General features: G+C 43.6%; 1 protein-coding gene across 1 annotated transcript in view; it reads right to left on the minus strand.

Moving 5' to 3' along the window:
• Nucleotides 1-22540, minus strand: part of LTK (leukocyte receptor tyrosine kinase) — a 142170-nt gene that overhangs the window by 48476 nt on the left and 71154 nt on the right. The window contains exons 11-13 of the mRNA XM_073609766.1: nucleotides 11886-12035; nucleotides 8624-8734; nucleotides 2208-2394 (exon numbers count right to left, since the gene is read on the minus strand). Coding sequence (XP_073465867.1) covers nucleotides 2208-2394; nucleotides 8624-8734; nucleotides 11886-12035 — 448 coding nt within the window. The remainder of the gene's footprint in view (nucleotides 1-2207; nucleotides 2395-8623; nucleotides 8735-11885; nucleotides 12036-22540) is intronic.

Below are 22540 nucleotides of genomic sequence, written 5' to 3' on the forward strand. Positions count from 1 at the left end.
TTCTAATGAATTCAAAATTTTTGGAACAATTTGAATTTGGATCAGCATGATTGAGGATGGATCTACATCAGCGGACATTGTTTTTTAATTTTTTAATTAAGGAATTGGCAAAAACGTGTGTAATGTCTTTTTTCACTTTTTAAACTTTTTTGGTGAATAGGTACCCCAAATTCATTCTCATGGGGGGGGGGGGCAGGATCTGGGGGACCCCTTGTTAAAGGGGGCTTCCAGATTCCGATAAGCCCCCCTGCCCGCAGATCCCCACAACCACCGCCCAGGGTTGTGGGTAAGAGGTTCTTGTCCCCAACAACATGGGGACAAGCACCAAAGCACCCCCCCCATGTCGAGGGCATATGGCCTGGTATGGTTCTGGGCTGCATGTTCGGATGAAGGTCTGGTATGGATTTTGGGGGGGCCCCACGCCATTTTTTAAAAATGTTGGTGTGGGGGTTCCCCCTAGAATCCATACCAGACCCGAAGACCCGGTATGGACTGTGGGGGGGGGGGGGGGGGGGGGGCACGCTGTTTTTTTTCTGACTTTTCTATTGCTAGAATTCTTTTGTTTACATTTCAACTCTCAGTTGAGAAACCACTGACAGCTGATGACTCATGGTTGTGAATGACGCATTGGCCGGCTTCCCGGCCCACTCCTTAACAACCAGCTATTCTTCCCACTGATTTCGAATCAGTTGATAAGATTTCGACCGATCCGAATTTGAATCATTCTGAAAATTTTGAATTAGTTTACGAAACTAAAAATTAAAAAAATGTTCTGTTCTTTACATGTCTATTTAGTTGATTTAAACATGACGAAGGGGTTCTGCGCGGCCCCGAAACGTTGCACCTTCCTTTGTGATGTGACTTCCTTTCATTAAAACCTTTTTGGACGACTTATTGCTGATCCATGGTGTGCTGGCGAAGATGTACGTATGTTTGATGCTTCCAGAGCAATTGCTCTCCCCACTATCCATTGGATCAGCAGGACTGACATCAATTAACTGTGCGTCCGGACGCTGTTTTTGTTTTTGTTATATGTTTTTGTTTTATGTCCATTTTGTTCCCCCTGTTTGTGGATGCGACTGACTCACCTTCATAGGTGGTCGGCGCTATTTTTATAGTCACAGTACTGCACTGGGTCATTACCCCGCTACCTGCTATTTATGTTCATGCCAATAAAGTGATACCTTTTTCTACTCTAATTTGGTCGTTGCCCTTCCATTTAACCCCGCTTTTCTTTTCCCCACCTGTTTGGGATACTTTTTCATCATTCCAGGACCCAACTGGTAATCGCTGCAGCACCCACCATTTTATGAGCCATTTTACCAGGAACGTGTGCGATTGGAATAGGGATTGAGCAGACTGTTCTGCATCCCGGGCACCATCTATCTCGACACTTCCTGCTAGTGTTGATCACTTAGCTGCACATGGGCTAATGCAATGGATACGGGAATCTCCACTGTCAACTACTGTATTCAGGCAGCTGTGACACTCAAAGCTGACTGAATACCAGAACAGTGACTACATCTAATAGGACTTTAATCACTGTTTGGCCAATAATTTTCCACCCTGCTCAATTGATTTTTTTTTTTTACTTGTTCAGCAGGAATCAGCCAAAATTCAAGCTATGTATGAGAACTTTAGGGCACAGATGCTTTCTGCTTGCTCACTGGAAAATGAATAAGCATCATATTCTCCGTCCCTTTAGCAGGAAGTGATCCAAGAAGCAGTATAGCTGAACCAGCAGTACTAAAGTCAAGCATAAGGCTGGTTTCACACGGGCATGTCCGTAGTCCACATCCGCCTGCTCAGCAGGGGATCTCCCCACTGAGTAGGCAGACGACAGGTCCATGTCTGCTCCATCGTGCACAGCGGACACGGACACAGCCCCGCTGTTCTCTACGGGGCTGTCAGATGGAAACAGACCGTTTGTCCTTTTCCATCCAAAATGTCATTCGATCCGCTGTTTTTGGCGAACAGGATCAGATGCTGGCGTTTGTCCGCTGACATCCGATGCTCTATAGAGAGCTATGGAGTGTCCAATCAGGTCCACCTGAAAAACTGACAGGTGGACCTGATCGGACAGCCCTTGTGAAACCTGCCTAAAGGCAGTAAAGTGATCTTCCTGGCTGTGCTGTGCTGCAGGGGTGTGTAAATAACAAGAACGGCACAACAAAGTTACAAAATATTTTGACCTCAATTTTTCTTACCTGAGCAAAGTGATATTTTTCCGAGGAACTTCCTTCAGTTCGCTTAGCCCGGCTCCTTTCCCAGCAAAGCAGTAATTTGGATTGTAATCTGTCATGATAATGGAACTACGGATTTTACTAAGTTTGTACTCGGTGCTCTGCAATCTCACCCGCGCACCCTCCAGCTGCTTCTTCTTGCGGTGGTAAACTGCAGTAGGAAAAGGATAAAATTGCATATTTACAAATTACAGAAAATTGTTTTTAGCTACTTACCATAATTTCCTCAACCTGGCCTATCTTTATGTTAGCTTACTACGCTACTCCTCCCTTGACCCCATAGGACCACCTATAACCAGTCTATAAAAAAGACAGACATGTCCCCATTTGTGTTCCAACGTATGAATCTTTACAACTGGAATACTTGTAAAACCTTCCGGTCCTTAAGTGGTTAAAGTAACGCAGTGAATAGCCTGGTCATGAAGGGGGTAAAATCTTCCAGGGCTGAAGTGGTCAAAGAGTCCCTCTTTCCAGATTGTCAGCTCCTTATAGAGGAAGCATATACATATGGAGGAGGTATAGCGATGTAGAGTTAGTAGCAGTCTAACACACTAAAGTGAGTTAATGTTGACCTCCAGATATGAAACACCCATTATTGTGGTTATGTAGTCATTTTAAAATTATTCATTTTATTTTTAAATGCATCTAATAAGTGAGTTCCTTAACCACTTCAGCCCCGGACCATTTGGCTGGCCAAAGACCAGAGCACTTTTTGGGATTCGGCACTGCGTCGCTTTAACTGGTAATTGCGCAGTCGTGCGATGTGGCTCCCAAACAAAATTGACGTCCTTTTTTTCCCACAAATAGAGCTTTCTTTTGGTGGTTTTTATTTTTTGCGCTATAAACAAAAAAAGAGCGACAATTTTGAAAAAAAAAAAAAAAACAATATTTTTTTACTTTTTGCTATAATAAATATCCCCAAAAATATATAAAAAAACATTTTTTTCCTCAGTTTAGGTCGATACATATTCTTCTTCATATTTTTGGTAAAAAAAAAAATCGCAATTAGAGTTTATTGATTGGTTTGCGCAAAAGTTATAGCGTCTACAACTTAGGGGATAGATTTATGGCATTTTTATTATTTTTTTTTTTTTTTACTAGTAATGGTGGCGATCTGCGGTTTTTATCGTGACTGCGACATTATGGCAGACACATCGGACACTTTTTGGCGCTATTTTGGGACCATTCACATTTATCACTTTTTGGCGCTATTTTGGGACCATTCACATTTATACAGCGATCAGTGTGATTAAAAATGCTTTGATTAGTGTGTGAATGTGACTGGCAGTGAAGGGGTTAACCACTAGGGGGCTAGGAAGGGGTTAAGTGTGTCCTAGGGAGTGATTCCAACTGTTAGGGGGGCATGGCTACGATTGACACGTCACTGATGACATGTCACTAGGAAGAACGGGGAGATGTTGTGTTTACACTGACATCTCCCCATTCTTCAGCTCCGTGACACGATCGCTGGACACCGGCAGACGTCGAGTCCGCGGGTCCCGCGGGCACGATCACAGAGCTCGCAGCAGGGTCGCGCGCGCGCCGACCACACGGCGGCAAATTTAAAGGGACGTACCTGTACGCCCATTTGCCTGTCCGTGCCATTCTTTCGAAGTATATCTAAATACGGCGGTCGGCATGTGGTTAATTTGACTTGGTGTATGTCTCTTGCACCTTAACATCACAGAATTTCAAATCCTTGGTCAGGTAGAACAGCCCAAATATATGTATTTCTGCTGTGAATTTAGTTCTTTGCCTGGGGTTTAGCTTTAATTAGCCTGCCTGTTGCTCTGAATATAGTACCATATGAATACATTGATTGATTGAGAAATCCCAGCCTCTCTATAAATACTACACATAATCTCTTTTGATGTATTGATGTTGACCTCAAGGGGAGAATTGATCTTGTCATTATCTCGGTTGCACTACTATAGATAAGTAGAAGAAATGAGTAGGAGTTTATATCATGACAATAACTGACAGAATGAAAGGAACAATCATGGGGGAGAATAGCAAGTCAATATGCCAAGTGTTTCTGTATCAGTCCAGAGATTCCATCCTCATTATGGTGGACATCAAGGTATAAGGATCTAGGATAATTATAAGAATTATTGACTGAATAATTTCACTACATGTTTCAATTCATCTTTTGGTGCTGACATTGTGAAATCCATACTACCAATACATATCCTGATAACACTTTGATGATTGTTGCTTTTTACTGAACACTATTGGTAACGAAGTGCTACAGCGTGGTTATTTAAACTCCAAACAAGAACCCAGCAAACATATCAGGTTGTGTGTTTTATCTCATGTTTATGTCATTTTACAGTATTTTGAGCTTTACAAGTATCTGTGCTTTAACGCAAACCCAAAAAACAAAAATGCAACTTAGATGTGATGGCTGCATTTTCAGCCTTTTTTCCTTTATTTTCATCTGCCGGTAACATGGTAACAAGACTCACATGTATCTATGGAGGAGCAGCATTGTCACCCTAGACGGCTCATCTGATTTTACCACAAACACCCCCCCCCCCCCCCCCCCGTCTTCATCTCAATTATGTACAGACATTGCTTTGTAGTTCACAAATGATAACTAAGAAAGCTGATAATATTGTTTGTGATTTCAGTTCACAGGAAGTTATTTACAGTAGGCACACAATTTCTGACAATACTAATGCCCTGTACACACGATCGGACATTGATCGGACATTCTGACAACAAAATCCATGGATTTTTTCCAACAGATGTTGGCTCAAACTTGTTTTGCATACACACGGTCGCACAAAGTTGTTGGAAAATCCGATCGTTCTGAACGCAGTGACGTAAAACACGTACGTCGGGACTATAAACGGGGCAGTAGCCAATAGCTTTCGTCTCTTAATTTATTCTGAGCATGCCTGGCACTTTGTGCGTCGGAATTGTCCACACACGGTCGGATTTTACGCAAATGGATTTTGTTGTCGGAAAATTTTATAGCCTGCTCTCAAACTTTGTGTGTCGGAAATTCCGATGGAAAAAGTCCGATGGAGCCTACACACGGTTGGAATTTTACGACAACAAGCTCTGATCGCACATATCCCGTCGGAAAGTCCGACCGTGTGTACAGGGCATTACAGTCAATTTTCTGTCTTTGCAGAAAATGTACTAAGCTTTAAAAAAAAATCTTTAAATAAAATGTAATTAAAAAAAGAAAAAAAAAGGCTTTACAGCGCATCTAAATTCCAAAAAAAAAAAAATGTATTGCAGCTAAATAATCTTTAAAAGTAGAGGCTGCATTTGTTTGTTTTTTCAGGCTTTTTATCTTCTATTTTAATCTAGTAATCCAGTAACATACTTCTTACGTCTTATGTCACGTACACACGATCGTACATTCCAACAACAAAATCCATGTTTTTTTTCTGACGGATGTTGGCTCAAACTTGTCTTGCATACACACGGTCAATCTTGTCGGAAATTCCGAACGTCAAGAACGCGGTGGCGTACAACACGTAGGACAAGCCGAGAAAAATGAAGTTCAGTAGCCAGTGCGGCTCTTCTGCTTGATTCAGAACATGCCTGGAATTTTGTGCGTCGGAATTGTGTACAGACGATCGGAATTTCCGACAATGGACTTTGTTCTCGGAAAATTTGAGATCCAGATTTCAAATTTTGTTTGGCGGGAATTCCAATGGAAAATGTCTGATGGAGCCTACACACTACACACATTTCCGACAAAACGCTCCTATCAAACATTTCCCGTCGGAAAATCCGACCGCGTGTACACGGCAATAGGGTACCTCCACTATATGAAAGAGCAATGGAGCCACCATTGGGCAGTAGCACTGTCAACTTGTGGAAAGGGTATTGTTAGACTAGCAGATTTAGATGAACTTGACTAACAAATTAGCTAACTCCAGATAACACTTTTTAGAACTCTGACCTAACACTGGACCCCCCCCCCATCCTGATCCTTGCTGTACTTACCTACGGCGATTCTCAGCTGTCACCCACAGCTGCTCCACCGGTTCAGGACTAGTGGTTCTTGCCAGGAGGGACCAGGTTGCTTTTGATTGGTCAGCACCAACCCATGGACAGCGCTGGCCAATCAGAATCCATCTGATCCATCCTGGCAGTGCTGGATGGAGAAGAGAGAGAGAGCAGTGGGGATTTCAAGTCCCAGGACTGGTGGATTTGCTGTGAGTGACCTAAGAGCTGAGCATCGCCATAGGTAAGTACAGCTGCAGGGTTAGGGGAGTGGTTCAGTTGTCATTTGTACAGGTTTTCGGTAAAGGTGAACTAACCCTTTAAGCAGTTTTTTTCCTTTTGGAAAAAGCTAAGCAATTTTAACCATTGTAAGCAGTCTGTCAATTGTAAATGGTCAGTCACCCTGGCTGCATCACCAAGTGAAATCAAGAAAAATATGAAAACTAAGGCAGCCACCATATTTCAGGATTGATAAGACATAATACATTACATTACATTACATTACATTTATGCTTTTCTTGTGTTTAGATACACTTTAAGTAAACCTTTTCTTTGTCCATACAAGACAAAACAGCAGGTTTACTTTAATTCCAGCTCCCGCAACTGCATATACATACCTACCCTCAGATTCTCTGCTGCTCATTTTGCCCATGGAATTAAAGTGACTTATCTGGTACTTCCAGGTATGGGGGAGCACAGTGCTGTATCCTGGCCTAGGCCTACAAGGTCCAGGCCTAGGGCAGCACTTTGCAGGGGGGCAGCACACAAAGAGTCCCTGCCAGCTTGCGCTACACTGTTAGTGTAGCGCCAATCTTATGGGGCAGACTGGGCTGAGAGGCAAATTAGTCTAGCCCCCCCATAAAGCGGCCACGCTGCTTCCGGTATGCGGGCGGCTGGCATTCCGCAACTGTGGGGGGAGCGCTGCTTCTAATTTTGACTGTCCTCTCATCCTGGACAACAAACCTTCCTCACTGTGCTATATGTTTTCTGCTGTGCCATTGGCATGGTTATATCTTCTGAGTCCTCTCCATAAAATTATCAGAAATTTGTGCTTAAAGTAGAACTATAGGCAACACTTTTTTTTAACAGTTTTTTTTTTCATTTTGGATAGCGTAAGGGACGGTTAAAGCCCCTGTCAGTTTATTTTTTACCATCCCTGTCCCATTGCAGAGATTTCCCTTCACTTCCTGCCCCATAGCCAAACAGGAAATGAGAGGAAATCTATGCAAATTAAGAAAATCCATTGCCCCCACCCCCCAGGCCCTTAGAACTAGTGTCCCCACTCGAAAATTTCAGGGCGGGTCTTAAACAGCAAGGGGTGTGGCCTTGACCGGAAGGGGTGGGTCATATTTAAATTAGGGGATGCACAAGTTTATTCAGGCTTAGGGCAGCACAAAACCTAAATACACTACTGGGGGAGTATATGACTCGTTCAACTTCCTCCCCAGTGACAGTGCAGGTGCTTATTGAAAGGTAAACCAGGCACACCTCACTGTCACATATGGGTGGGGAGAGCGTAAGTGGGAAGGCCGGTATGAAAGTATACAGTAAGTAAACTCTAAAGCTCTTTTTTTGCAGTATATTTGGCATCATGTCTTATATATACACTTTTCTTAAGCAAATACAGTTTTTTAAACCTATTTGTAACTTTTCCTATCGGGAGATCCTGCCAGTAACAGCACTTTCGGTTTTAGGATGACAGTGCCAAGCCACTGCCTTTCAATTAGGAGCAGTGTTTGTCAGTCTTTTCAACTACAGTATAATATGAAAAACAAAAAGCAAACATTGTTTAAAAGCTTTTTACACAACATATAAATCACTTTTGTGTTTTTCACTAGCTGTATACAGAAATGATATAAAAGTATCCCCATACTTTTTTTTTTTAACACATGACCCGTTTAAAGTGGAGTTCCACCCAAAAGTGGAACTTCCACTCATCTGATTCCTCCCCCTCTCCGGTGTCACAGTTGGCACCTTTCAGGGGGTTAGGGGGGTGCAGATACCTGTATATTACAGGTATCTGTACCCACATCCGGCATAGATAGCCGCAGAATCTGCGGTTATTTACGCCACTTCCTGCTCCCCCCCCCCCCCCGCTGTCTGCTGGGAAACACACGGGTCCCAGAGACAGCAGGGACCATCCGTATTGCGCTGCGCGACTCGCGCATGCACAGTAGGGAACCGGTAAGTGAAGCCGCAAGCCTTCACTTCCTGATTCCCTTACCGAAGATGGAGGCGGCAGCACCCGAGGACCGAGAGACGGTTCGGCCTCGGGTGCCGACATCGCGGGCGCCCTGGACAGGTAAGTGTCCAAGTTTTAAAAGTCAGCAGCTGCAGTATTTGTAGCTGCTGACTTTAAAAAAAAAAAATTTCGGCGGAGTTCCGCTTTAAGATAATATATTGAGCATACTTACCAAATAACAAACTTCCACAGGCAAATATTACACCAAGTATAACTGTAGCAATAAGGACAGCGAGAATAAGTGGAAGAGGAAGCTGCCTGTCTGCAATAGGACCTTTGGGTGCTGAAACAATATTAAAGAAAGTTTAGGTTAATGTCTTATCATTTCAGTATTATATGACTTTTTTCATCAAATATTCCATACATATTGAGATCCCATGCTGCTGTCTTATTAAGGTTCAATTATTGTATATTACCCAAAGTAAAAATAATTAGCTTTTTCTTTTTCCCTTAAGCTTTTCTTTAACAAAATCAGTCAACACTGAACTTATACAAGAATCTGACCATTTTTAATTAGTTGTGCATTGTTCATATTTATTTTCCCCTTATTTAGCTTTGCTTACTTTGTCTGAGCTTTACACGTCAGCTTAAGTGCCAGGGGTCAGAGGTCACCTGAAGCTTGACAGGTGCTGTCTTTTCCACTGCCTGACCTCATACACTGTCACCCTGTATTTGGGTCTTGCACGCCTGGTAAATCTGAACCCCAGGAAAACAGCTAAATATGCCACTTAAAGCAGAACTTCAGTCGTTTTTTCATCTTTCCATCTATTAAATCTTCTGCCCTTGTTATTTTAACTTTGGATAATAAAACATTTTATTTCTACCAGCAAATACCTTATACATCCCACTTCCTGTTTCTTGTCTGGTAAACAGCCTAGGCTTATGACATCATGCACAGCTCTCTCTCATTTTCATGAGAGTAGGAAGGAAGGGAGGGGGAATGAGTCAAAAGAGGGCCAATGAGAGCTGCAGAGCTGGAGGTGTGCCTCTGTGTGTCTGTGTAAATCCAGGAAGTAAACAGGCAGCAGCTTCAGCTGCCCACAGTTAAAATGGCTATAGTCAGACTCAGTGGAGGGAGATTTCTGCAGCATATTTGGCAAATACAGAATCACAGTATATATAAAATAATATGCAAAGTGGTTGGAGGGAAGCTCCAGAATGGCATAGATGTTTTATTACAAATTATGTGAGCAGACTTCAGTTTCACTTTAAGTACAAATACTGGAGCTGTCAGGGTAGACGCATACATGTGCGCATGCACGTGGTTCCTGGAAGCCCGTTTGTGGCCATTTAGCATGTGTGTGTGTGTGCACAAGTGTTCATTGGCACCAGGTGAGCTATTTGAACTGCACTAATTCATTGTGTCAGTGCCGTTTGGTCTGTTATGTTCTTGAAGCATCTGTGTATCGTTTCTTGTATTGCTCTTCTGTTGCTGATCCAACCTGCTCCTGACTTTGCCTAAAATCTGCCTGCACTGACCCCTGGCTTGCCTCTGGACTAAGCTTTTTCTCTTACTCTTCTGCTCATCCACCTTTGCTGTTCCTGACCTCGGCCTGACTTCTGACTACTCTTCTGCCTGCCGCCTGTGTCTGATCTGCCTGCTAGTTGCTGACCTGGTCTGTCTGACCTGCACCTGATCAATCTGTAACTGTACCTGACATCAGTTCCTGCTCTTCTGCCAGGGTGCCATCAGCCAGCTGCTCCTGCGTATCCTGACGCACATCAGCATTCTCCAGCAGAAGTCTTATCAGGCACTCGTGCCACTTTGTGCTCTGGCATTTCCTGTTACTTTACCAGGACTCCTGAGCCAGAGCTGAAGGAGAGGCCTTCCTCTGCGCTTTGGGCTCCATCACTGGGTACATTACAGTAGCTGATGTCAAAGGGTTTGTATCTCGATCTACACATTCCTGAGATTTACACAGCCCTTCCAGTTAGCACACCAAGGTTGGTGACCTGATTTTTCTCTACAGTGCAGTGGTGGAAAAAAGCTAGATGATAACCCAGCAACCGGCCACTCACTGGATAGCAAAGAGCCACAGCAGACTAAAGCTGGCCATGGACGGTTCAAATCTTGGACAGCTTAGCAGGGATTAGGAAGATTTTTTGGCTAGCAGGGACCCTGTGGTTTCTGTCCTTGGCCAGGGCTTTTACATTTTAAAGTTTAAATTACTGACAGGTTTGTATTTACTATGAAGACAAGAGAAGAGTTTCTGAAACTAAAATCTAATATTGTTGAAATGTGTTTGTGATGCCGCGTACACGCGACCAGTTTTGCCATCGGGTTTGTATTTACTGTGAAGACAAGAGAAGAGTTTCTGAAACTAAAATCTAATATTGTTGAAATGTGTTTGTGATGCCGCGTACACACGACCGGTTTTGCCATCGGACTAAACTCCGAAGGTTTCTCCGACGGAACTCAGACGGAATTCCATTCAAGCGGTCTTGCCTATACACGGTCAAACTAAAGTCCGACCATCCAGAAAGCGGTGACGTAATACCTGTATGATGGGACTAGAAAAAGGACGTTCATTAGCCAGTAGCCAATAGCTTACTTCTTGTACTTGCTTCAGAGCATGCAACGTTTATGGTCCGTCGGAACAGCATACAGGCGAGCGGTTTTCCCAATAGGAATTGGTTCCGTCAGAAATATCTAGAACATGTTCCATTTCTAGGTTCATCAGAATTTTCGAAAAAGAAAAGTCCGATGAGGCACACACACGATCGGAATAGACGATGAAAAGACTCCGTCTGACTTTTTCTATTGGACATTTCACTCGTGTGTACGCAGCATTACAAGGCCTGGAAAAAATGTCTTTAGTACTAAATTCATTTTCCAAAGAAAATAAAATATAGAAAATACCAGAAACAGGGAAAGTAGTGACATGCATAACCTTTTATTTCAGTATAATTTTAAAGTGGTTGTAAACCCTCACATTTACCCAGTGAAATGACTTGCCTCAATTAATACATTCAGATGAAACAAATCCTTGTGCATAAGTTGTACCAGTTTATCTGCAACTCTCTTGTCTCTACAGCCTCCTAAAGCACACATTTGACATAGCATCTCTGAGCTCCAGAAAGCAGGAGTGGGGATCTGATGTCACATTCTGCACAGTAGAGAGCTGAGTGTAACCTGAGACCTGAGTAGAGGGAAGGGACACACCTCCCTCTACACAAAATCATAGGCAAGCATGCACAGCTGAGGCTGTCAATTAAAGGCTGTGTCATGGAGCTCCCCTCCCCTGTCCCCCTCAATCCCTTGGGGTGGGCATTAGCTGTCAGAAATGACTCGTGCAGTTTAATCGAAAAACAAATATGTTTCTTGCTTGCTGTAGTGCATAAATACCCCAACAAATCTATAACAAATTGATAGCTATTTTCTCATACAATTACATTTTAAGAAAACAGAAGCCATAGGTTGGACAGTTTCCTACCTACACAGGTGATGTTATTAGCTGACAGCGTGGTCCCAGCCTCGCACACACACAGCACTCTCTGCTCACTGTCCTTCTTACAACTTCCAGACTTGCAATGACTGCAGTTTAAATACAACTCAATATGGACTTCCCCGTCGTTTTCCATTGCTGCACAAATCAGAGAAAATTAGACAATGGCAATTATTGTATTGATTTGTAAATGGTCACATTGCATATTGGCATTGGGTTTACAAAAAGTTGGAGCATGGAGGTCCACGTTTCACCCCAGCTTGGGCTTAATAGCTAAAAGGTTCGGACAGTCTGTCTATCTGTTGGACAAGTGCTGATATAAGGGGTTCAACAGATTCTACAATGTTTCAATGATTTTTATTAAAGTTTTCTTAGAACCAAAACAAAGATCTCAACATTACATTGAGCATTGCACAGCGACCTCAGTACATCATACATATAAAATATACAAGGAGTCTACTTCTTGTATTTTCAAATCCAATAAACCTATACTGATATAGACTGTACCTTGTTTGTTCTAGTGCTTGTGGTGTATTCCTACTGTGGTTCTTCCACCGTAATCCTCATATCATAGCCTATGACCATGTCCATGCTCTATAACATGGGCCTTGGAATACAGCCCACCTTCCGGGAAACACCAGCTCCCCTCCCAGCTATTGGGGGGTCTGGCTTCCCAGGTATCGGGGGGCACCCTCCAGACCATATTAGGTTAGTGTCTTGGCGAGAAAAGAAAGGGAGTAGATCTCAAAAGAAAAGAAAGGGGGAGGGTTCAGATTAATGCCGTGTACACACAATCGGAATTTTGTCCCGCAAAAGACCGATGAGAGTTTTTTGTCGGAAAACGCGACCGTGTGTATGCTCCATCGGACTTTTGCTGGCCGAATTCCAGACAGCAAAAGATTGAGAGCATGTTCTTAATTTTTCGGTCGGGAAAAGTTCCTATCGTCTTGTGGCAATTCCGACGCGTAAAATTCCTACGCATGCTCGGAAACAATTCGAAGCATGCTTGGAAGCACTGAACTTCATTTTCTCGGCTCGTCGTAGTGTTGTACGTCACCACGTTCATAACGGTCGTAAGTTCAGCGAACTTTTGCGTGACCGTGTGTATGCAAGGCGGAATCCTGTCGGAAAAGCTGTCATAACTTTTTCCGACGAGAAGTCCGATCGTGTGTACGCGGCATTAGTGGGGGGTCAGGTAGAGGAAGGGGGGGGGGCTCCATGCTCTGGAATGAACATGTTATAACTTTGAAGTGCCTTAACAACCAACCAGATTTCAGTTTTTATTTTTGTGTGTTGCAAATCAGAAAAAAAACAACCTTTTTTTGGTTGTTATAGTATTGTTTGTAGTAAAAGAAATACAGCTATAAGTAAAATCAGAAAGGGCTAAAGCATTCTTAAAGTGTATCTATAGGCAAAGAGAGATTGGGGATTGGAGAGGATGGGGAAGGGTTAGACCCTCTGTCAAGATTTTATTGCTATTTGTGTCCCCACACTGCTTGCTGCCTTTGTCACTAACTGCATACTGCACCAAACATAAGTATGACTCAGTGCACAGTGCAGCCCAATATCGCAGCAGCTATCAGCCACTCATACAGTTTGAGAGGTTGCCAGTAGCGGGGTTGGACGGTGCATCTGTACCTGGCACCTGTGCTAAATGCCAAAAATCTCCGGCACCAGGGCTAAATGCCCAGTATTCAAGAGGCCTTATAAGTAACATATCACTTTCTAGCAGAAGCAGTGTGTTTGAGGTTTATTTACTAAAGGCAAATAGGCTGTTCACTTTGCAAAGAAATTTCCTCTTAGCTTAGTTAATATGGCAAATATTCAATTTGCAAAGAATACCCGATCACATGCAAGAAAATAAAAAGACAGTAGTTTTGCTTGTACATAATTGGATGATGGAAGTCAGCAAAGCTTCACCTCATTCTTTAAAGTGATTCTAAAGGCTAAATGTTTTTTTACCTTAATGCATTCTCTGCATAAAAATACATTTTAGCTACAGCTGCCCTCTCTACATATTTACTTGAGCTGATCTTGGTCCAGCGATGTGCATGAGAGCTGCACGGCTCCAATCTCCATCCCTCTGCAGTGGACCATGTAAAAGCAGCGAGAGCCATTGGCACTTGCTGCTGTCAATCAAATCCAGTGATGACGGAGCAGGGGGGTGGGGCTGAGCCACACTATGTGTGTCAAAAGATGCACACAGTGCAACTCAGGATCGAGCCTGCATGAGTACCCCTCCTTAGCAAGCAACTTGCTGGACGGGTGGGGGGGGGGACCAGAAGTGCTGGTAGGGGACCAGAGAAGAGGAGGATCAGTACTGCTTTGTGCAAAACCATTACACACAGCAGGTAAGTATAATATGTTTATTATTTTAGAAAATGTAAATATTTATTATTTCTTTTTTTGGTTCTAAAGGCAGAAGATTGCACCCAGAAGATTTTCTTCCCTTAATGCATAGAATGCATTAAGGGAAGAAAATCTTCTGAGTGCAGGTCCCCCCAGCCCACCCTTATATTTACCTGAGCACCTATTTCGATCCAGCAATGTGCATTTAAGCAGCGGCTCTCCCGGGACTCTCTCACTTCGTTGGCGCACACAGCAGTGGGAACCATTGGCTCCTGCCGCTGTCAGTCACAGCCAGTGAGCCAATATTGAAAGAGAGCGGGGCCAAGCCATGCTCTGCGTGTGAGTGGAAAATGTCCAAAAAAAAAAAAATACTTTGTCTAAGGGCAGTGCATGTAAAAAAAAAACAAATATTCATCTAAACATAATACATATATATATTACTACATTAACAATATACACTATATTACCAAAAGTATTGGGACGCCTGCCTTTATACGTACATGAACTTTAATGCCATCCCAGTCTTAGTCCGTAGAGTTCACTACTGAGTTGACCCACCCTTCTTCCAGAAGCGCATTTGTGAGGTCGGGCACTGATGTGGAGGAAAAGGCCTGGCTCGCAGTCTCTGCTCTAATTCATCCCTATGTTCAATTGGGTTGAGGTCAGGACTCTTTGCAGGCCGGACAACTTCCTCAACCCCAACCTCGCTGATCCATGTCCTTATGGACCTTGCTTTGTGCACTGATGCGCAGTCATGTTGGAACAGGAAGGGGCCATCCCCAAACTGTTCCCACAAAGTTGGGAGCATGAAATTGTCAAAAATGTCTTGGTATGCTGATGCCTTAAAGTGGATGTAAACCCAATGTCATCCTTTCTAAACTACTACCATAGGGGTTATCTATAAGGATATACATGCCTCCTGCATGTATCTTTACCTGTCAAATGTATCCCCTCTGTCTGTTATTAGACCAGAAAAACTGCAGATTCTGTGGGCGGGTCTGTTGTCTGGAGCTCGGTGGGTGGAGTCGTGATGTCAGTAGACTCCCCGCCCACCTCTACACTCCCCTTGTCAATATGTATTTTCTCCTGTGTATTTCTAACACTGAACTTCTGCTGAAGGTCTGCTATGATCTCTAACATCCAGTGAAAAGACAGGAAAGTAACCACATGACTTCAGCATGCCAAATCATGCTGAGGTGTGGAACAGCCAATCCTTGCAGAGCTGCTGAAGAAAGGAGTGGGAGGGAATTCAAAAATAATGCCTGTGTCTTAGGCTAGTGCACAAGATATGTAAATTCCCTGTAACTCACAGCAAGGGGGAGTTACAGGGAAAAGTTTTTCTCAGTTTGTCAAGATTTATCTCACTGAACAATAAAAGAGGATTGCTCAGAGATGGATTAACTCTGTGTGGCAAGACTGGGCTCAAATGATAGGAAATCTTATACTCTACAGTATGATATAAAAAAAAAAATTCGGGTTTACATCCACTTTAATGCCCCGTACAAACGATTGGACATTGATTGGACATTCCGACAACAAAATCCATGGATTTTTTCCGACGGATGTTGTCTCAAACTTGTTTTGCGTACACACAGTCGCACAAAGTTGTCAGAATTTCCGATCGCCAAGAACGCGGTGATGTACACCATGTATGACGAGACTAGAAAAGGCCAGTTCAGAACCAAGCGCGGCACCCTTTGGGTTCCTTTTGCTAATCTCATGTTAATAAAAGTTTGGTGAGAGACGATTCGCGCTTTTTCAGACTCGTGGTTTTCAGATCGTTTTTTGCTGTTCAGTTTGTGCTTGTGGGTTTGTATCTGCTCTTCAGTGCGTGCAGCAAACTACGTGTGACTCTGTCATTGTGTTCTTGTTCGTTTGTTACTGTTTTTCAGGTCGCTCTTCACAGGCCTTGCTGTTCTTCAGTGCATTCTGTTACTTCGTTCTGAGCAGCCAACCGTTTTCTAGCCATGTTGCGTATACGTACTCCTCGTAGAGTTCGTGCTGTGCGAGGGCTTGGTGTTGGGGTCCTTACCTTGACACAAGTCCAGTCCATGAACAGGGTGGGGAGGAGTTCATGGACCAAGAATTGGTTGTTTCAGCGTGACCAGTTCTCTCATATGCCTTTGCTCCGTGAGATCCGTGAGAATAATCCTGATGATTTCAGGAACTTTCTCCGGATGACGGACCCCGTATTTCACCGTTTGTTGGCTTTGCTGACCCCTTATATTAGCAGGCAGGATACCTGCATGAGGCAAGCCATCATTCCGGAGCAGAGGCTCGTCGCCACCCTGCGGTACTTGGCGACAGGGAGAAGCCTGCAGGACTTGAAGTTCTCGACAGGCATCTCTCCCCAGGCTCTGGGGATCATTATCCCAGAGACCTGTTCTGCCATCATCCAGGTCCTGCAGAAGGAGTATATTAAGGTAAGATTTTTATCCTTTTATATCACATTTTATTGTATTGAATGTTTGCTAATATATTGTATTTTTCTCCTCATTCCCTAATTACCATGATTGTAATATGCTGTGAATGTCCCCTTTGTTCTCATGCATGCTGGATTTTTATGTAATTATTTTTTTTCTCCTTCATACATATTTGCCTTCACTTACCTCCCCAGCATGGTCTCCTGCCCCTATATTCACCTCATGTAGTCACTTAACAATGTATTTTGTCAGCTCCTTAGTAGTGCTTTACCCCAAACACCCCCTAAAATGTTTATAAATGTGATTTGTGCTTTAAATTCAGGCAGAGTGCCATGGGTTTTTTTTGGGTGTCCCCAAATAATTTTTAACCCTCCCTCCCCCCAACTGCTAAGTCAGCTGATACCAATTCTCTATCTATCCTCAATCATCTATCTGCTGACTTTGCCAAACCCATACACACTATACCCATCTCTTTTGTGGTCAGATGTATGGATGAATTCCCCAAAGCATGTAGTGCAAGGGCCTGCCTGTATACTTTCAAATGGTACTGTTTAAAGTTTTTGTATCCTATTATTATCTTGATAGGTAATAGCAGAATGTCCAAATGTGCTCAAATGTGTACAGTGTGTATTTATATCTTTGTATTATGACACTTCTTACCTATCCAGTGGGCTGCCAATAGTGTAACTAAGGAGGGGCTGTTCAAAGTAATACCCATTATTTAGGCATTCATCTCTCAATGAAGTGGAGAGGGTTACCTGTCCAAGAGCTCCCCCCCTATAATGTTAGAAATGGCCCATGGGGGGGGAGGGGGAATCTGATAGGTGTACCCTATACTTTGGTCTTTAAAAACACCCTCAAATAAATGTTATCTTGATGTTGGCCAAGAATGTTTGTGTCTAATCTGCTTTCCCTGTTTATGTGCAAAATGACTAAATTTTTTTTTGTTTGGCTCCACAGTTTCCTTCCACGCCACAGGAATGGCAGACTGTGGCCTCCCACTTTGCCCAGCGGTGGGACTTTCCTAACTGCGGAGGGGCAATTGATGGGAAACACGTCCACATCGTCCCACCACCAAACTCGGGGTCGTACTATTATAACTATAAGGGGTTCAATAGTATTGTGATGTTGGCGGTGGTGTCGGCTACTTATGAGTTCCTGTATGTGGACGTGGGGAAGAATGGCCGGATGTCAGATGGTGGAGTCATCGCCCAGATGGAGTTCTACAGGCGTCTCCAGAATGGCAGCTTGGACTTGCCACCTCCAGAAGACAATGTGGAAGGATTCCCATTCGTCTTCGTTGCTGATGAAGCGTTTGCGCTAGGGGACCATCTTATGCGGCCGTTCCCGATGAGGACCCTCACCCTGGAGCAGAGGGTTTTTAATTACCGGCTGGCCAGAGCCAGAAGAGTGGTGGAGAACACGTTTGGAATCATGGCCAGCCGGTTCCGCCTATTTCTTACACCCATACACATGGCGGAGTACAAACTGAATCATATTATCCTGGCGTACTGTGTTCTACACAACTTTTTACGGCAACATTCTGCCAACTATGCTGGCTCAGTTGGGCCTGAGGCTGGACTTCAAAATGAAACAACCCTGACGGCGCTTGAAAGTGGCCGTCCTGGCTTGCCCCCCCGAGTGCCCAAGATGTCCGGCTAAGATACCTTGAATTCTTTGCGGGTAGGGGGGCTATCAATATGCCAGACAAAGTCTGAAACCTTTTTCAGATAAAAAAAAAAACTACTCAAATCTTTCGTGACATTTACTGCTTGTGTTTGTTTTAGCTGATCCTGACAGAAATGTGATGAGTCCTGAAAATGGCGTGATTGTGTAACCTTACAAAGCACTGGTGGGTGTTATTTACTAAAGGCAAAGACACTTTGCACTACAAGTGCACTTGAAACTGCACTTGTAGTGCAAAGTGGATTTTACCTTAGGAAATAACACCCATTGTCACAGAAAACACCAATTAGAGCACCACAAAAGTGTTGGAGCGTTGAAACAATAATCCACACATTCTTGATTATCAATCTTTTTAATACCAGCACAATCACATGTTCATTTAGAAAAGGTTTTTAAAACAAACTAACATGTTTGTTGTATAACAATTTTTGGGGTCACATTAGAAAAAGTAGAAATGTCCATTTAAGATAAAACAGGCATGTTTAAAACCAACAAGAAAGACACAAATCTTGAACTTACAAAGTTCACATTTGGTAGAACTTGAAGGCAATATCAGACATGAGTATTTACAAAATGTGTTTGATATTGCGTTCAGATGGGGTGAAGTCACCCCAGAAAAGCAACATTTTGAAGATGTACACAAATTTACGAATGTCAACATGTGCTACCTGCCATCACGGGGGGATCAAGGGGACGTGTTTTGGGGGTGCAACCCCTTCCTCACAGCTACTTGATTATTGAGGAAGGGGTTGCACCCCCATAACGCGTCCATTGATCTCCCGTGATGGCAGATAGCACATGTTGACACACTGTGTGCATCTTCAAAATTTGGCTTTTCTCAAATTTGTCAAAAAATGTCAAAAAATTTTAGCACACAAAAAAACAAAGGGATTTTGAGGGGTTTTAAACTCTCCCTAAAACATCAATGATGTTCTTCATTTTTTGAATAACATCATTGATGTTTTTCTTGATGTTTTCCAAGTCCCTATTACACCCCATGATCTCCCCGATCAGGATCTGTGCGCTTTCCGAGGTGAAAGGATCTGGATCCACAACATCACGATCACCTAAAAAGATAGAAACCAAAAAACACCATGTATTGTAAATATGCCGGCATCCATCTCTTACCTGAGCCTGTGGTCGCAGACACTCACCTGTTGTGGTGCCAATTTCCACCACATCTTCCTCCTCCTGCTGTGCTTGTTCTGGGTGGATTTCCCCTTCTTCCAGAGGTGGGAGGTCTCTGGTCTCCTCGGATGAGGGGTGTCTTCCGAGTCTTTTCTCCCCTATGTAAGAAAAAATAGGTCTACTTAGCACACAGATATTTGATGTCAGAACTATAAATATGAAACATTGCTTGGAAGTGGGGTACAATTGTCTGTTTTGGCAGAGTTCCAAGATGTTGCATTTTTCTTGTCCTTTGTGAAGCTTCAATACTTACCTGTTTTGTACAAGCTTCACAGATGGAGACACCCCAATAGTATACAATGGAGCACCTGTGTGGGCCCCCTAATAAAAAGGGCGTTCTTGTGTCCCACACTAGTGCTCCAGCGTCCAGATGTGTAAACAGCTGCTGAGTGTCCTCTCCTTACACATTATCTAGTTTTTATTTCATTCTAGTAACAAACCCATCTACACAACCAAATTAGTTTCACACAAGTAGGCCCTAAAAAATGTGGGCAAATGCATATGGCCAAAACAATGGTGTTTTATAGGCCGAAAGAAAAATGTTTGATACGAACGAATAATATGCCCATGAACATGAAAGTTGACAATTTAAACTGGATAACAGTTAAGAAAAGCACATGGAGCAGCACGAACGTAATAAACACAAAAAGACTAGGAACACAGCACAACTACTTACTTTTTTGCAGCACTCTCCGGATCTTTCTGTACTGCTCGTGTTCTCTTAATTTTAGGTCCGACCACCGCTTCCTGAGCTGATCTTTCGATCGACGTACCCCAAAATTCCGGTGCAGACTTTTGACCACTTTCGCCATGATCTTGGCATTTCGGACATTGGGGTTGGGGTAAGGTCCATACTTCCCGTCATAGTCGGCCTTCTTCAGGATGTCGACCATTTCCAACATCTCCCCAAAGGACATATTTGATACCTTAAATTGTCTCCTTCTGGATCGGGACGTTTCAGGCTCCGGGCTTTCCTCCTCCTCGTTGCTGTAATTATCTGACACCTGCTGTGTCTCCGCCATGTGCTCTTCCCCACTGCAACGAACGAGAAGGGGCGGGGAATAGACTATAAAGAACGTCAGGATTCCCAGAGATCAGGAGCTGCAGATGACATTTATGTCCCCAGGCTCTGGTACTATGACAGGCTGCATTTTCTGTCAGGTCAGACTGAACCCAGGCCAGCACTCTCCAATCTTCCTTCCAGGCTTCCTTCCCCCTCAGCTGAGGCTTCTGAAGCCCAACCTGGGCCTTCCAGGCAGCAACATGTGGAGGAGCCCAGCTTGAGCCAGATATAGCATTCCTCTAAATCTTCATGGTTGTCCAATCAATGATGTTAACTAGATGTTAGTTTGGAGTACTAATTTATGATTGTGATTGATGATGCAAAAACTACAACCATGTCCCTTTTTCATACACAGGGAAGTCTCGGCCAGAAGGTAGCTGGGTCAAGCAGGCTGCCTGATATCCAGGTCCCTCCCCTACACCTTCAAAGACAAAGTGGCAGGAAGAGGAGTAACCTGGAGGAGGCTGCCATAGGCCTCTTTTGGAAGCCTACAGAGGTCCTGAGAAGCCCCCACAATGTGGAGGAGGACTTTGCTGGCATAACTGCCTGCAAAATGCTGCAGATGGAGGAGGGCCAACGACTCCTGTGTGAGTCCTTAATTTTGGAAGCTCTCAATAAGGGGTTGAAGGGCCAAATAACATGTGCTACCCACATTTGTAACCTCACACATAGTCCTCCTCCTCCTCCTCCAGGTCCTACTACTCCTCCTCCTCCTTCAGGTCCTACTACTCCTCCTCCTCCTCTTCCAGGTCCTACTCCTCCTCCTGTCACATCTCCAACACCAGAGCCACAGCCTGGAAGGAAGCGTGGAAAGAAGACCAGAGAGTGATGACCCTGGGTCCAGTCTGGTCTGGCAAAAGATGCAGCCTCTTGTAGTACCACAGCCTGGGGACATAGATGTCATCTGCTGCTTTCATGATCTCTGGGACTTCTGGACCAGACTGCACTCCCTTAGATAAGGACTCCTCAGGCCACCAATTTTGCAGTAAAAGAATTGATGTCTGCCCTGGGAGTCCAAGGCTTCGCCAATTTATGATGTTTCTCCAGCGTTGCCTCCCTCTTTGTTTGGTTCTGATCCCTTAATAAAGGATTTTTCATTTCAATTATACTCGCCTATGTGTGTTTTCCTTAAAAAAGGACAGTTTGTTTGTGAGGATTCAGGTACATTTCAAAAATACAATGTGAAATTAACAAGGGACACCAACACCAAGCAATCTCCATGAGATTAAATAATACAAGATAATAATGGTGTTGTGGTAACTTGACACACAAAACACACACAAAAATATTATGGAGTAAAACTAAAAATAAAATAAAACAAAGATCAGCCTTGAAAAAAATACACCCCCCCCAACAAAAAAAAAAACAGCATTGAAAATAAATAAATAAATAAAACAACAAAAAAGAAATTTGGTCAGATGTGACAAATCAAAATATATTGAGGGAATCACGATAAATAATAAAGAAAGAAGTTTGTGAGAAGTGTGTGTGAATATGAGCAGCAAAACTACTTCATTCTTCTCACATTATAAAGAAGAAGAGAGTGCGCTGTATTAAACAATTTAAAACATTGCAGCGTGACGAAAGTGCTGTATCCATTCCGAACGCTACTTTTACCAGACCGAGCTGTTCCGTCACAGAATTTCTTCTGAGCATGCGTGGCACTTTGTGCGTCGGAATTGGCCACACACGGTCGGAATTGATGCGATCGGATTTTGTTGTCGGAAAATTTTATAGGCTGCTCTCAAACTTTGTGTGTCGGAAAATCCGATGGAAAATGTCCGATGGAGCCCACACACGGTTGGAATTTCCGACAACACGCTCCGATCGCACATTTTCCGTTGGAAAATCCGACCGTGTGTACGGGGCATAAGAGTTCCCTTCACTGGAACTAAGGGGCCAAGCCCAACCCCTGAAAAACAACCCCACACCAT

This window comes from Aquarana catesbeiana, linkage group LG13, assembly GCF_042186555.1.
Source record: "Aquarana catesbeiana isolate 2022-GZ linkage group LG13, ASM4218655v1, whole genome shotgun sequence".
In the NCBI taxonomy this organism is placed as follows: domain Eukaryota; kingdom Metazoa; phylum Chordata; class Amphibia; order Anura; family Ranidae; genus Aquarana; species Aquarana catesbeiana.